This window comes from Cupressus sempervirens, chromosome 9 (genome assembly GCF_028749045.1).
Source record: "Cupressus sempervirens isolate cs-2001-9-10 chromosome 9, ASM2874904v1, whole genome shotgun sequence".
Taxonomy (NCBI): Eukaryota; Viridiplantae; Streptophyta; class Pinopsida; order Cupressales; family Cupressaceae; genus Cupressus; species Cupressus sempervirens.
The window spans coordinates 816,704,583-816,719,080 of NC_143126.1; the positions used below are offsets into that span (position 1 = coordinate 816,704,583).

The window sequence follows — 14,498 nt, forward strand, 5'->3', positions numbered from 1 at the left end:
TTCTTTAAGGCATTCAAGATTGAGTGTGAGTTTGTTTTAAGCCCAAAACAAAAGTGTGTGAGATTCGATTTCAAGCGCGCACCCGGAGGCTCTCCACGTTAGTTGTTGTTCAATTTTAGTGCCCAAACTTGAAGTGTGATTGATTTAATCTAGAGTTTTGGCCATTTAAGAATTTTGACAAAGTTAAAGCAAACGTTCAAAGACCAAGTGAGTGAGTTAGATTGTGGAACATTTAACACCTTTTTCAAGTAGACCCATCTCCATAAATGGCGTTGAGATTGCAACCAATGGTTAATATTTGATGGGTGATTAGAAAAGAGGTGAGTCCAAGGAACTACTCAAATTGATTTTTTTAAATTTGTATTTTAACTTAACAAAGTTTCTTAAATGTCCAAAAATCAAACTTTACCTAGATTGCATGTGGAAAAGAGATTTGTTTTGTTCAATTTTAGAAGCTCCAAATGAAGTGTTTGATATTGCAATGGTTAATTGATCCTTGGCATTCAAGATTGGATTTGTTGTTTTAAGCATGCATTCCAAGGAAAGTTGATTTTAATCCATAACATTCAAGAGTGTGTTTTGAGCAACATTCATTCAATGAAAAATGTGTTTAACCATTCAAGTTCATTTTTTTAGCAACATGCATTCAAAGACAAATGGTTAAACATTCAAGTTCATTTTTTAGCAACATGAAAACCTGCAAGAAACATGGTTAGTGGTTCCATATGTGCTCCAACCTACAATGAGACAAAAAAAAAGCAATTTAGTTAGTTAGCCAAAATCTTCTAAAATGAGAGCTTAACTATGGGAAAAAAATTTTAAACTTTTTTTGCTGTTTTTTCTACGCGTAAAAATGCTTAAAATGGTATAAATCCTACGGAACCACTAAAAGTCAAATTTTGATTTATACTCTTTTTTTTTTAGCTACAAAGTGCAGAAATAAAGATACGCTAGTATTCGAAGACGACAGAACAGATTTTGCGGCACAAAAAACAGGTGACAAGCAGAGATGCCGATTTGCGCAGATGCGGATTTTCGCAGACGTCGATTTGGATTGGCGGTGGCGGAGACGTCGATTTGCGCAGATGTGGATTTTCGCAGACGTCGATTTGTGCAGACGCGGATTTTCGCAGATGTCGATTTGCGCAGACGCAGATTTTCGCAGACGTCGATTTGCGCAGACGCGGATTTTCGCAGACAGAACAGGTTGCAGACCAAAACTGCGCCAAAAAAGTTGAAAAACGCGAATTTTTTTTTAGATGGTATTTCTTCTTCCTAAGTGCGTTCTTTAACCTGCAAAAATAAGCAAAACACCCTCACAAAACACTCAAACAACAACAAACATTAGATGGTTAGAAAAATGACATATAGATGAAAATAGATGATTAAATGACCCATAATGGGGTCCCACCGGGCGTGCCAAAATGTAGAACAAGAATTAGTATGCAAAGAACATTAACAAATAAAGCAAACATTCACAAACCATAAACTAAATTCACATATATGCTTAGACAAAGAAAGTAAACAAGAAGTGCAAATCTCACAAGAGAAAACACTCCATGCTTTCTTGATTCTGTAGATGTGTCCTTTTGCTGTGGATGTATGCTCAAGATGCTCAAAAGCTGCTCCAATGGAGCTGGGTAATGGCAAATTGGTAGCTTTGTGAGCTCTCAATTTGGCATTATAAGGGTATGGGTATGGCTTTTGGCTCTCAAAAGGGCATGGTAACTTTAGCTCAAAGATTGTTGATGAAATGGCTTGGAATGAGATTCAATTTATAGGCTAAGGGGTAGAGAGATGGAGGGCTTAGATGCAAGGATGGATGAAGGCTTAAGGAGGGCTAAGATGCACTCAAAGGGGAGCACATGGATTGTGCTTGTTTAGCACCAATGGGAAGGTGACACTTGTCACAAGGAGGATGAGTGTGAGAGGGTAGGGTAAAGGGTTGGTTAAAGTCATGATGAGTGGGGTTGAGTATGTAAGAGGGATGTAAGAGGAATGAGTGTGGAAGAGGGAAGAGTGTGGATGATGGGTGTAAGAGTCATGAGTGGGCTTGTAAGAGTCTTTTATGTTTTGTAAGAGCACTCATGACTTAGTGGTTGGGTTTTTTGAGGGGAGACTTTGGTTTGGATTAGGAAAGTCTTAAACTTGTTTAAGGAATGTGACAACATTAGGGGGTGGATTAGGCTTGGGTTTAGGATTAGATTAGGGATGTTAGAGATGTGCAAGTGGATGGCATTAATGAGGGTGGGTGAGTTAGTGGCTAAGCTTGGTTAGTATGGGTGGATGGGGTGGATTAGGCTAAATGGAGGATTAGAGATAGGTTAGGGGTTTTTGAATTTGAGGATTTCATTTATCAAATAGATTTATTTAATAAATGGGGATTTTTGGAATTAGATAGGAGAAAAGGATTTAATTGATAAATAATAGATTATTTGATTTATCAATTAGGACTATAGATGATTAATTAAATTAATCAACTAGGGATGACAAAGGATTAATTAAATAATAATTTAATTAATGATGCCTTTAGAGATGGCTAAATTAGATTACCAAAGCAGTGTAATCAAATTTAGGTGTCTACAAAGAGTAGTTGGTACAAAACTAGTGTTAGCCGAGCTCACTCAGTTACCAAAGGGAATTCAGTTTAGGATGCAATGTTAATCAAGTTCACTCGGTAACCAAAGGAAGTATGAAGAAAGTCTTTTTAGAGTTAGTGTTGACCGAGCTGGGTCGACTAACAAAGGATTTTCTTGAATCAACACATTTAGTTTGATGAATTTATTTGTTAAGTCTAGTCGACTTAAGGGATGAATATTGAATATTTGAAAGTGTATTCAGGCCGACTTGACAAGGTAAATGATATAAGTATAAGGTCAAGCTGTGAGACTGAAAGAGAGAAGCATGTGATTGAAAAGATAAACCAAGGAAGTGAATTGGAAGGATTGCAGAGTATCTTGAGTTGACCAAGCTGCAAAGTTTTATCTAATCAAAGAAGATCAAGTATTCAAGCTAGAATAGAGATCTGAAATCAACAATATAGTTGCATCAACAATCAGGTTGTATCATTGTTACTCTCTAATAATCGTAGCAGTGAATCATATCTCTTAACAAAGTTAGCTTAATAACTACTTGCCAAATCCTCTAACAAGGTGGCATTTCTAGATTAAAGCGTCTAAAGACCTCTAACAAGGCTACTTCTAATAGGGTAATTAAATCGTTTAATAGGGTCATACCTAACAATATGTTTTGTAACCTTTAATAGGGTTGGCTCCTAACAGGGCTCACTTCAGAAGAGTGAAAAATAGTAACTAGTTACAATTGGTGGTTTTTCCCAAATTGGGTTTCTATGTTAAATCCTAATGTTATATGTGTTCATGTTAATTACTTTATGGTTCTACAACTAAGTTAATTGTGGTTAATAACACTAAACATCTTAAGAACTAAATATTTCAGTAATTTCCAAGTGTCAGAAATTCTTAGTGTTAACCGAGTGATTCCAATGCTAACTAAGTTACAGTAGTATTTCACTCTCAACAATGTTTGATTTTGATTTGTATTGACATCTAAGGGATCTGGGATTTATTTTTGTGGTAATTGATTCACCCCTCCCCTTTTAGTTACTCCTCTTATATTTCCAACACATGCATCATCGCATATCAAAATTTACCAATTTTTTAGTGAATATCCTTGGGTGAGTGAAGAGCTTATAGCTAACCTTTCAGTTTTTCTACATTTACGAAGCTCTCTGTAGAACTTATAGAGTGCGAGGTAGTCTAAAAGTGTCATTTAAAAAGGTTCACTTGGAGCCTGTTATGTTCACCCCCCAATAGTTGTTCACAAAAAGAAGAAGTACTTTTTGCACACATGGACCAATCTACTACCAAGAAAGCTAGAAAATGATCAACTATTAGTAAAACTGTGATTGACTATTAGTACATGTGCTATCATTATTTGGGACTTTTTATGAGCGATAATTGGAGGGGGGGATCTATAATGATAGACATAGCAGTCATTGGAACATGAGTGACTACTAGGTCGTCTATCCTAATAACAAAAAAAATTGAGAAAGTTACGTAGAATCTTGACAATATAGTAATACATGCCACTATGTGGCACATTATAATCCTAGAAAGACAAGTAATAGGGAAAGAGACTTGAGCTAATTTCGTGCACCTAGATCTCTTAAACTGTAAGTCGAACTATGCCAATTTTTTGGGTTATACCTCAGTAGGTGTCTCAAGAGCTTAAAGCTAAGGTTTTGACATTTAGGCATCTATGAATATCTCTGTAGAGGTCATGGAGTGCAAAGTTGTCAAAAATTGCCATTTTAAAACACTCATCCAATACCCATTATGTTCACCTCCCAATAATTGCTCACCGAAAACACCATTACTTGTGGTAAGATGTTCTAATAGTCGTAATAAAATATCCCACTAGAGATGCACAAATGGGTCAATCACCAACCTAAAAAACTAGAAAATAATTGACTATTAGTACATGTTCGATAAACTATTGAATGGAATCTATGACATCTACTCTATCAAATGTCTCTTGACATTGTTTTATGTTCATATAATGATATTATCTATCAGAGACCTAGACGAAGATTATTATCAAAACATTGAATTTATTTTATAGCATGCCAATTCCAACGGCAAGATATATAGATAAAATTTTAACGTCCATGAGGCTAAAAATAGCCTATGGGACAACAAAACAACTCAAGCAGACTTAAGTAATAATGTTCATTGCTTGTGTAGGATGATGATGAGTCCACCCAATTGCTCAATGTACTCTTCGTTGAATAGGTTATGCCAAGAACTGTCACATATAGTGTCTGCAAATTTATCTCTACTATTCTTGTAGGCTTCACATTCTAAAATAAAGTGTTGTTTAGTTTTCACTTTCCTAGAATTGCAGAATCTGCAAATTCTTTCTTCCCAAGCCTCCTTTGGCCTCTTCCAACGTTCGGTCTCACAACGAAGTTGGTGAGAGTTGGTTCTCAGCTGAGCAATAAAAATTTTAGCCCTCCAAGAAATGTTGGCTCCTATGTATGCTTTTTGGAGTTGATCACAAGCGGGGTTGAATTCATTTATATAATATAATTTCTTCCTTCCGATCTCGCTTCTCCAATTTCTCTTGTAGAATTTCTCCATGACAAAGACCTTTATTTCTTTATTATTTGTGGGGCACATATTGAATTAAATATTCCATTTACTCATCCATTTGATGTTTTGTTGCATCCATGTCCTTTTTCGCTGACATAGTGTGTCACTAAAGACCACTTTAGGCCATCTATCCTCTTCCATTTTTTCGATTCTTTTTAGATAACTTAGAAGGCAAACCATAGCAAGTGCCTCAATAGGAGCAACCCCCAATTCACTTAGCATGATATCATATGGAACAGTGCTTTTGATTTTAAACTTGCTTGTGATCAAGCGCTTTTGGATTCCTTCGATTTGTTTCCATTGTGCTATAGTAGTGTTGCTGGCCCATAATTCACACCCGTAAAGAACAACTGGCAGCACAAGAAGACCGAACAAGTTTTGAATAGTTTTCCAATTCCACAACTCTGCTTCATGGCACCTATTCTGAAGAGCATAAAAAGCCTTCCACCTACCTAATATCCTTTTATACCTGTAGCTAGACCAGCTTAGTTTTTTGTTGAAATCGATGCCAAGGTATTTATACTTCGCAACTTCTTCAAGAACACTTCCATTGTAATAAAATTCATGTTGGTGTTGTTTTTTATTATTAGAGAAAATCATAACCTTAGTCTTGCTGATATTGACCTGCATCCCCACCATTCCGTAAAAGCGCTCAAGAGAAGATAGATGATCTTGCAAACCATAGGCAGATTTGGCAATTAAAATGAGGTCGTCCGCATATAAGAGCAGCTTTATAACAAATTCACCTAGCTGAATGCCTTCACCCTTTTGCATGTTTAACCACTCTTCCAGTTTGTCAATATATGAACCAAACAAAGTAGGAGATAAAGGGCAGCCCTGTTTCACCCCAATATTGCTCCTAAAACATTCTGAAATGCCATTTGAAGTTCTGATTTTAACTTTCACCTCTTCGTACATCTTATGAACAGCAGCTCTGAGATGCATAGGAATCTCCAATTCTTCCAACCTAAACCAAAGCTTGTCTTTCGAAATGGTGTCAAAAGCCTTTTTAAAGTCGACAAAGCAACAAAATACCTCTTCCTTTTTCTCCCATTCTTTTTCAATAATGTGTCTCAAAGTGACACAGTGATCCACTGTCGAGCAAGAAACAGAACTAGTGGCCACCGAACCACGCCCTTCTAGGGTTACCAGAGTTGCATTGCTCAAAAACTCCCCGTGGATCAGATTTCTCGAGGCCCAATGTTAGCTTTTTGCCTTTGCTATTTAATTTTGCTGGCGACACTATATTTTTTTCACTGCAGCTAGCTCTGAACGAACTGGCGGCATTTTGAGCACATTTCGTGCACGTACCTCTTCTCAGTTTTAGTTGTCCCATTATTTATAGCTTCTGCTTCGAGCTGCTCATGGTCAAACAATTTTCTCTGTTTTGTCACTGAACACAGCCCTCTTCAATCTCTCCACTGGTAGCTTGAGATAGAGACATCCTGCTGCTTACAGTCAAAAGCTTCTAAAGCCGCAGCATTTGTTTTTTGTTTTGATTATCCTACATCCCACGCTCATCTCAAATCCAGTGCACCCTTTTGCGTAGACCTGACCACTGTATCAATTCTGCGAGTTCTGATTGACGCGGCTGTTTTATTTTGGTATTGCTTTACTGGTTTATATTGATAATTGGCTGACGACTATTCATTAATTTCATACGTCTGCCCGCTATGCCTTGCAAATTTGAATTTTGAAAACATTTCTGTTTTGGAGAGGTCATTGATGGCGCCTAATATTTAACAGGAATTGATGGTGAAAAACCTTCACAATCATAAATCATGGATCATGCATTGTGGGACCATCTGCCACAGTTATTAAGAGCCAAGTCGAAGGAATCGATAGAGCATATACTTCAAGCTCTGTGGAGGACCCGCAAAACAGGCCTGGAAGCACCTGAGAAATCATATATTCAAGATCTCCTTCAGCTACCCAACCACAATGACTTGGATCCTGTAAGTTCAATACCCGCGTTATTCAAAATTCGGACTAAGAATTGAACAACCAATTTGGAATTGTACCATTTTAAATTTTATCGGGCCTTGTCCATTCAATATTCGCTTGCATGCATACGGACGCAAATCTTGTTGATCCCTCCTATTATAATTCTGCGCTCTTTAGTTCCAATAACTTTCCTTTGATTCATCCAGAGTTTTTTGTTTAAGGAATTCTAAATGCTTAGATTAGAGATCGCAGTTCAAATATCCTTAAGGAAAATTGTGACGATAGTGTTGATAGTCGATATTTAACATTCTTGATCATTTCTTTAATGTTTTCAACTAGTTGTCAATAACAGGTAATGCGAATTGCTCATCACTCTGTTACACGGATTGAATAATTTTGCTTCACACAATACCAAGCCTTAACACGTAAATGTCAAATGTTTGAAACCTTATCTTTGGCGACTGTTTTATCCTATAAAGGGATTTCTTCAATCTACAAATTAGCTCTTTTTTTCCATTAACAATCAAAAGCAATAAGAATAGTGACTAAATGTGACTAAATGCCCATGTTTCAGATACGGAAACGGTTTGGGGATGGGGAAACGATTAGAAACATTTCAACGTGTCCCCGACTAGCAAAATTTTCAGGAGCTGTTCGGAAACGTGTGAATAGTCAATTAAGTTTCCGGACAATGTTGATCGTCCCTTGGACAGTTGGGATGGCCCTCGACCGTCCCAGGGATGGCTGGCTGTTTTTGATGGCAGGAGGGAAAAAAAAAAGAATTTTATATTTGTTTTGCAATTCTTTTTCTGTCACGGACGCTATACCTCATGGCAACCCTAAAACTATTTAAAATATGTTTTTAATTTGTTATTTGGATGGAGGAGAATGACTAAACCTTCAAGTGGCTGGAAAAAGAGGAAGAAGACCAATTGGAAAATGAGAATCTCTTTTTAAGCAAGTGGTCGGAAACAAAAGAAGAAAAAATATGACGATTTGAAGAGATATCTAATTTGGTGGAAAGGAACACCATGGCTACGGTCCTCAAGGCTAAAGGATGGTTTTTATTCCAAACTCTTTCCTTGATGTGGTAGCAGCTTGGGATAAACAACAATCCGACATCCTAAAATAAAATGTAATTGTTAGGTTATTATTTGCTGAAGCTTACTTTCTTGAAAATAAGCTTTGAACCAGGAGGTTCAAAATTTTAAAAAGAAAGGGAGAATGATGCAGACTCCAGAGCATGCAGCTTAATGGCTGTCCAAGTTCAACTACATTAAATTGTGGGTGATTGTCCAATCATTTGGAGCCTAAATGGAGGTTAAATGCCAGCACATCCAGTTGTTTGGCTGTTCGTTAGTAATTACTAAGTCATGCTTTGTTGAGCTTTAGTTATTAGTTGAGGGGATCATGTCTGAATTAAATCTGATGTTAATTTCAGTCTATATAGGAAATAAATCTTCAGTTAGACAGTTGTTGATTTCTAGTCGGGTAGGAGGCAATTAAATGGAGGATTTCCAGTCTAGAAGTTTTCCAGGGGTTGAGGTCTAAGTAGAAGGTTAGGGAGGAGAGCTAGATTATGAGTTTTGTTAAAATATGCCAAATTAATGGAAACGGATCTGCTGTGTTCTGCTTCTTGTTAATTTATGATACCAAATTTCAAATATGGATCTGCATTGAGCTGGGTGTCTGCATCAGTTTTGTTCACTTACAATATAGACAATAGAACACTCAATATTTTAGCATGAAACACCGAACATTGAATCCTCTTTTGGATAAAGACATTTCTTATGCTAAGACTGCAACAAAAGATGATAAGGTGACTCCAAGGTTCCTTCTTAAAGGTGGATGTTCACTCAGTGATAGTAGTGTGATATGCAGGTATCACGACTCATGCTGTTCACTAAGACTTTGTTAATTTGTCTTCGAATGATATGGCTTTATAATGTGCAATGAAAATATACTTTTGACTTCCAACTTACAAAATGCAATTTAACTTAAACTTGTGCATCTAGATTGTTTTTACTTCTACTTAAGGATGCAAGAAAGCGTGAATACCCTTGGACATCTACTAGATATAGTCTTGTCATTGAATCCACTCACCTAGTGCAAACTTCTACGATGTGTTCAAATGATTTTCAAATCACAACCATTTCATTGATCCCATCTATAGATGCAAATCAAAGATTACGCATGGATTGAAGTTAAGTGCTTTTAAATACCATTCAACTACGCAAGGCAAGGCTTACAAGTTACAATCAATAAGCTGTTAGTGATTTGGTCTGATTGAACCAAGCAAGCATGTATTCACAATTGCTCTTATCTAACTAAATTATTCAAAGTAAATTCTATTTAACAACTTGAATACAAATTTATTCTTAGTGAGGAATGTAGATCACCATGCAATACATCCAAATAAAATCACAATTATTCACCATGTAAGACACACCAATGGATAGTAGAGAAAAATTGGCAGTATATTTGCGACAATTCTCCTCTACAAATGGTGAGAGCAAACCTTATATAGGGAGCTCAATTACAATGAATGGCCAAGATTGAATTAGAATCAACACCCTAGATTAATCCACATGATTCCTAATTATGGTTTCTTTAGCCACCCTTAACAAATACCAAATGCCCACCCAATTACAATTAGGGACCACCATGTGGACCAATAGAAAAATACATTGCTTTTCAAGGACCAATGAGAAAATAGAATAGGTGTAACCACCATATAAGATGCACCAACAAATGGGCCAATGAGACGAGAGATCTTGTAGAAGTCACCATTTAAAAGACCACTAAGAAAATTTCACCACTTCCTAGAGCCAATTAGAAAGAAGGCCATGTTGGCCCTATGCCACTTGGCACCAAATGGGCCAATCAGAATGGAACATTTATTGACTAACCAATGAGAAAATTCAAAAGATCATGTCATCTTCTTGGGAATTGTTCCCCTCATCCTCATCCCCTTTTTCACATTCATTGAACTTGGAGACTATCTCCTTGAGCTCCTCCATGGGGACAGTTGGCACCCAGCCAAGCCTATATTCATGATATCCTTCATCAGTTGCACAAGTGGCACAAGTCTTCCAATCAGCTGTGTTACAAATAGCCATGAAATTTGAAAACTTTATAGCTACTCTCATACATAAGTGGACTTGTTTCAATGAAGTAATATTATTCATCTTTCCTTGTAGTAGTTCAACAGTTAAATCTCTGATCATCTCCACCTCTAAGTGAAATACGATTCTCACATATTCTATTATATCATTCTTGACTTCCAAAATAGCTTCCTTTGTATTTGCACAATCTGGTTTTATTTGTTTGAGTACATCACCCTCGTGAGGCAATGCACACTGCCAAGTTCAAAAATCAAGATCTTGTCCTCTCTTCAACACTTGATCCTTAATCAGTCTATGCAGTGGTGCCTCAATGAGGGCTTGTAAGGGGGAAAGCATTTCTTCCCGACTTAATGAAAAATCTTCACATTGCTTCATTATTTGTTGAAATCATTCATGAAGAGAGAGCATAGTATGATAAACTTTGATGAACCTTGCAATTAATGTGTTTGCCTCCTCAAATTCCTATGCTACACATCTCTTTGCTTCTTGCTCAGTCAGTCCTACTCCTAACCCATCCATTGACCCATTGGAACCAGGAATTGGAGGAATGAAAGTCTGATAAGCTTGTTGAAGTGGATTTATTATCTGTCTGAGGCACTCTTTCAACTACTTGCTCTCCTTTTTGTATGTCTTTTTCTTCCAACTTCCTTTCTTGTCTCGTTCTCTAAAGTCTGAATAGATCCATGTGCTTCTTCAACCTCTTATTTCATGGTAGCTAGCCCCAATTCATACTCTTCTATGTCGTAATCTTGTGGTTCCATGCCCCTTACCTTTGGAATAACAACTTGCAAAATGTGCGTACCTGAACTTTCCTTTGTAACATGGTAGCTCGGCTGGCATTCTATCTTTTTCATTATCCTCCTCACTATCTCTTCCCCACCATCAACTGTTTGCTCAACTGCCACTTTCTTTTTCATCATTCAATTCAACAACCAAGCTGGTGAGCTCCCCCAACTCATCTTCCTGTCTCTCTTGTTAAGTTTTTGCCTAGAAATAAAGATAAGTAGCAATAAAAGAGGGTAAACAATACACAAAAGACTCATTACATTTATCCTGGGAAAACCCTTCCACTTGAAGGGAAAAACCTGGCCACACCAGCAAAATATCTCTTTTATTGATAGTAAAATGTTCAAGTACAAAGCTTTCACTTGATTTCTTACAATAAACTGAGCAATCACATAGATAGATGGAAATGAGACTCTTCATATTACACACAAAGGTCTCTTCAAATTACTAATACAAGAGCCTTCATATTTTCAAATAATCACCATTTCATATTTCCATGTGCATGCCTCTTTGCATGACATATGACACATGTCTTTTTAATAATATTATCTTTAAATATTATCACAAATGCCTCTTTGAGCTGAAGATGACCTAACAGTCATAACAAACATATTTCTATTTTATAAATCAGAGATAAAGATCTCTATTGCAGCTACAATCTTAAACATTCCCACTTAGCAAGAGAGAGATCTTTAGTCAGGCAAACACACATAGCTGCAACCAAAGATGATAAATTCACATCACATAACACATGTTATCTCAGCATAGCATAATTCACCATAGTTACTGAAGGATTTGATCAATACAAATCCACAAAGCCTTCGAATACTTGCATGCAAAAACCTGTCACAGAAGAAAAAGACAAGAGGAGGCAAAGGGTTTTGCTCTGAAAAATATGCTAATGTATTTTCAGAAATGGAAAAGATGACCAAATACAAAGGAGATCAATCCTTATAAAAGGAGATCAAAATCCTAAAAAGAGTAACCTAAAAAGGAAAAGCTATTTAATAATTACTAATTAATTATTAAATAGAGATGCAAAAAGGTGCATAAAGTAAAATCTTAAGAAGGGAGTAAAGCGAATTTAATAAATGAAATTAAATCAATGCTTTACTCTAACACCCCCCCTTAAGATGAGCAACAATGCAGCTACAAACAATGCAAAAAGAGCAAGGAAACTACAATGCAAAGCTTAAAGCAAACTTGGGTCCCAGCAACAAGGCCTGATGAGGTACCCAATAACAACTAAATCTCTATGAAACGGAGAAATAGAGAAAACCCAGTGGGAAAAACTCTACTCCAAAGAGAGATAGCAGTAAAAAGAAGGAAGGAAGGACTCATCACTGAGACTTCCCAAGGACAACTTCCTTCACCCCAAGCATAGAACGCAGCTGAAGATACTGCGGGGATGCAAAAGGTTTAGTGAAGATGTTTGCAACCTGCTCAGTAGTAGGAATGTACTCCAAGCTCAAAGCACCATCCTGAATGAGATGCCTGATGAAGTGCATGTGAAGCTCAATGTGCTTGGTCCGCTGATGCTCAACAGGGTTGCGTGAAATGTGTATAGCACTCTGACTGTCACACCATAGAAAGGTGGGACTATCAGGAGGAGATCCAAACTCTGTCATCAACTGTCGAAGCCACAAAACCTCCTGACTAGCTAATACAACTGCCCTGTATTCTGCCTCTGTAGATGATAATGCGTGAGCATGCTGCTTTTTGCAAGACCATGTGATAGGACGAGAACCAAGACAAAATACAAAACTAGAAGTAGACTTGCGATCATCAATGTCACCAGCCCAGTCTGAATCTGTGAAACCAACAATGTGAGGATCCCCTGATGTGTAGTGAATGCCATAACATGTTGTACCTCTAATATACCTTAAGATACGTTTGGATGCTTGCCAATGACTCTCATGAGGATCATGGGAGAATCGAGAGACAAGTCCAACCGCAAAGGAAATATCAGGAGGTGTGTGTGTCAAGTACAACAAACTACCCACAAGCTGTCTATATAGAGTAGAATCCACTGTAGGAGTAGAGCAAGTGGTAGATAAAACAACACCTGACTGAAAAGGTGTGGGGGCAGGCTTGCAATCAAGCATGCCGAATCTCTGAAGCATATCATGAGCATACTTCTGCTGGAGTATGGCTATCCCATCTGAAGACTGAACAACCTGTAGGCCCAAAAAATAGTGCAGAAGGCCAAGATCTGTCATCTCAAACTGCTCCCTCAATGCTTGTTGAACACCTTGTATCATGGAGACTGAGCTTCCTGTGATGATGAGGTCATTAACATAAAGCACAAGTATCAATAAGTCAGCCCCATGACGCTGAATGTAAACTGTAGGATTAGAATGACACCGTGTGAAGTGGGAAGCAAGCAAGAAGGAATCCATCTTCTCATACCAAGCCCTAGGGGCCTGTTTGAGCCCATATAAAGACCTCTGAAGCCGGCATACCAATGAAGAGTCCTGCACAAAACCATGAGGCTGCTCCATATAGATCTCCTCATGTAGGTCTCCATGCAAAAAGGCACTCTTCACATCCATCTGAAAAACGGTCCATTTCTGTGAAGCTGCTAGAGAGAGTACAAGGTGAATAGAGTTCATCTTGGCAACATGGGCAAAGGTTTTAGAGTAATCAATACCCTCAACCTGTGTGAAACCCTTTGCAACAAGACGTGCCTTGTACCTATCAATAGAACCATCTGCAGCATACTTGGTACGGTACACCCAACGGCACCGAACCAACTTTGATCCCATGTGTGGTTCTTCATCAAAGAAGAATACTCCTCATCCATTGCCCTATCCCACTTTGAATGTCCTGACGCCTGTGAAAAATTTTGAGGATCATCAGAAATGGCATGACTCAAAAGGCCACTACCTGCAGTCTGAGAACGAGTATGACGAACATCTGTAGGATCACCTGCCAGAGGTCCAGCTGCATCAACAGTATCACGAGCCCACTTGGGCACTCGCGGAACATCTGGTGGAGGAGGCAAAGGGGGATCAATCTCAAGATCTTCCTCAGAGGAGGCATAGTCCTGTAGAGGAGTAGATGAAGGACTGGGTAGTGAAGAAGTAGTTGAAGATGGAGGATCCATAGAAGGATAATGCTCATCAAACTGAACATCTTGCCGAAACAAGATATCTCCGGAATCAGGATCAAACAACTTGTACGCTTTCACATCCTCACAGTAGCCAACAAAAATGAGTGGTCGACTCTTCTTCTCCATGGCTTTTCACTGAGCATCTGGAATAAATGCCCAAGCCTCACTACCAAAAATGCGGAAAGTAGAAACATCAGGCTTGACATGAGTCCAAGCCTCCTCAGGAGTCATGTGTCGCAATGCCTTATGAGGCATCCGATTCTGAATATAGTTGGCACAATTGATAGTTTCAGCCCAAAATGAAGAACTCATAGCACAAGACTGTATCATACAATTGGCCATCTCCCGTAATGTCCTATT

The 14,498-nt window shown here is 38.0% G+C and overlaps 1 protein-coding gene across 2 annotated transcripts in view; it reads left to right on the forward strand.

The window, feature by feature from the left end:
- Nucleotides 1–6,208: 6,208 nt before the first annotated feature.
- Nucleotides 6,209–14,498, forward strand: part of LOC149541192 (uncharacterized) — a 116,125-nt gene continuing 107,835 nt past the window's right edge. The window contains exons 1-2 of one of the 2 annotated variants that reach the window (XM_089802194.1): nucleotides 6,209–6,373; nucleotides 6,918–7,126. In XM_089802194.1, the coding sequence (XP_089658320.1) occupies nucleotides 6,953–7,126 (174 nt within the window). In that variant the 5' untranslated portion in view covers nucleotides 6,209–6,373; nucleotides 6,918–6,952. Of the gene's footprint in view, nucleotides 6,374–6,426; nucleotides 6,776–6,917; nucleotides 7,127–14,498 lie in introns of those variants that run through there. The other variant, XM_089802193.1, reaches the window with a different exon arrangement.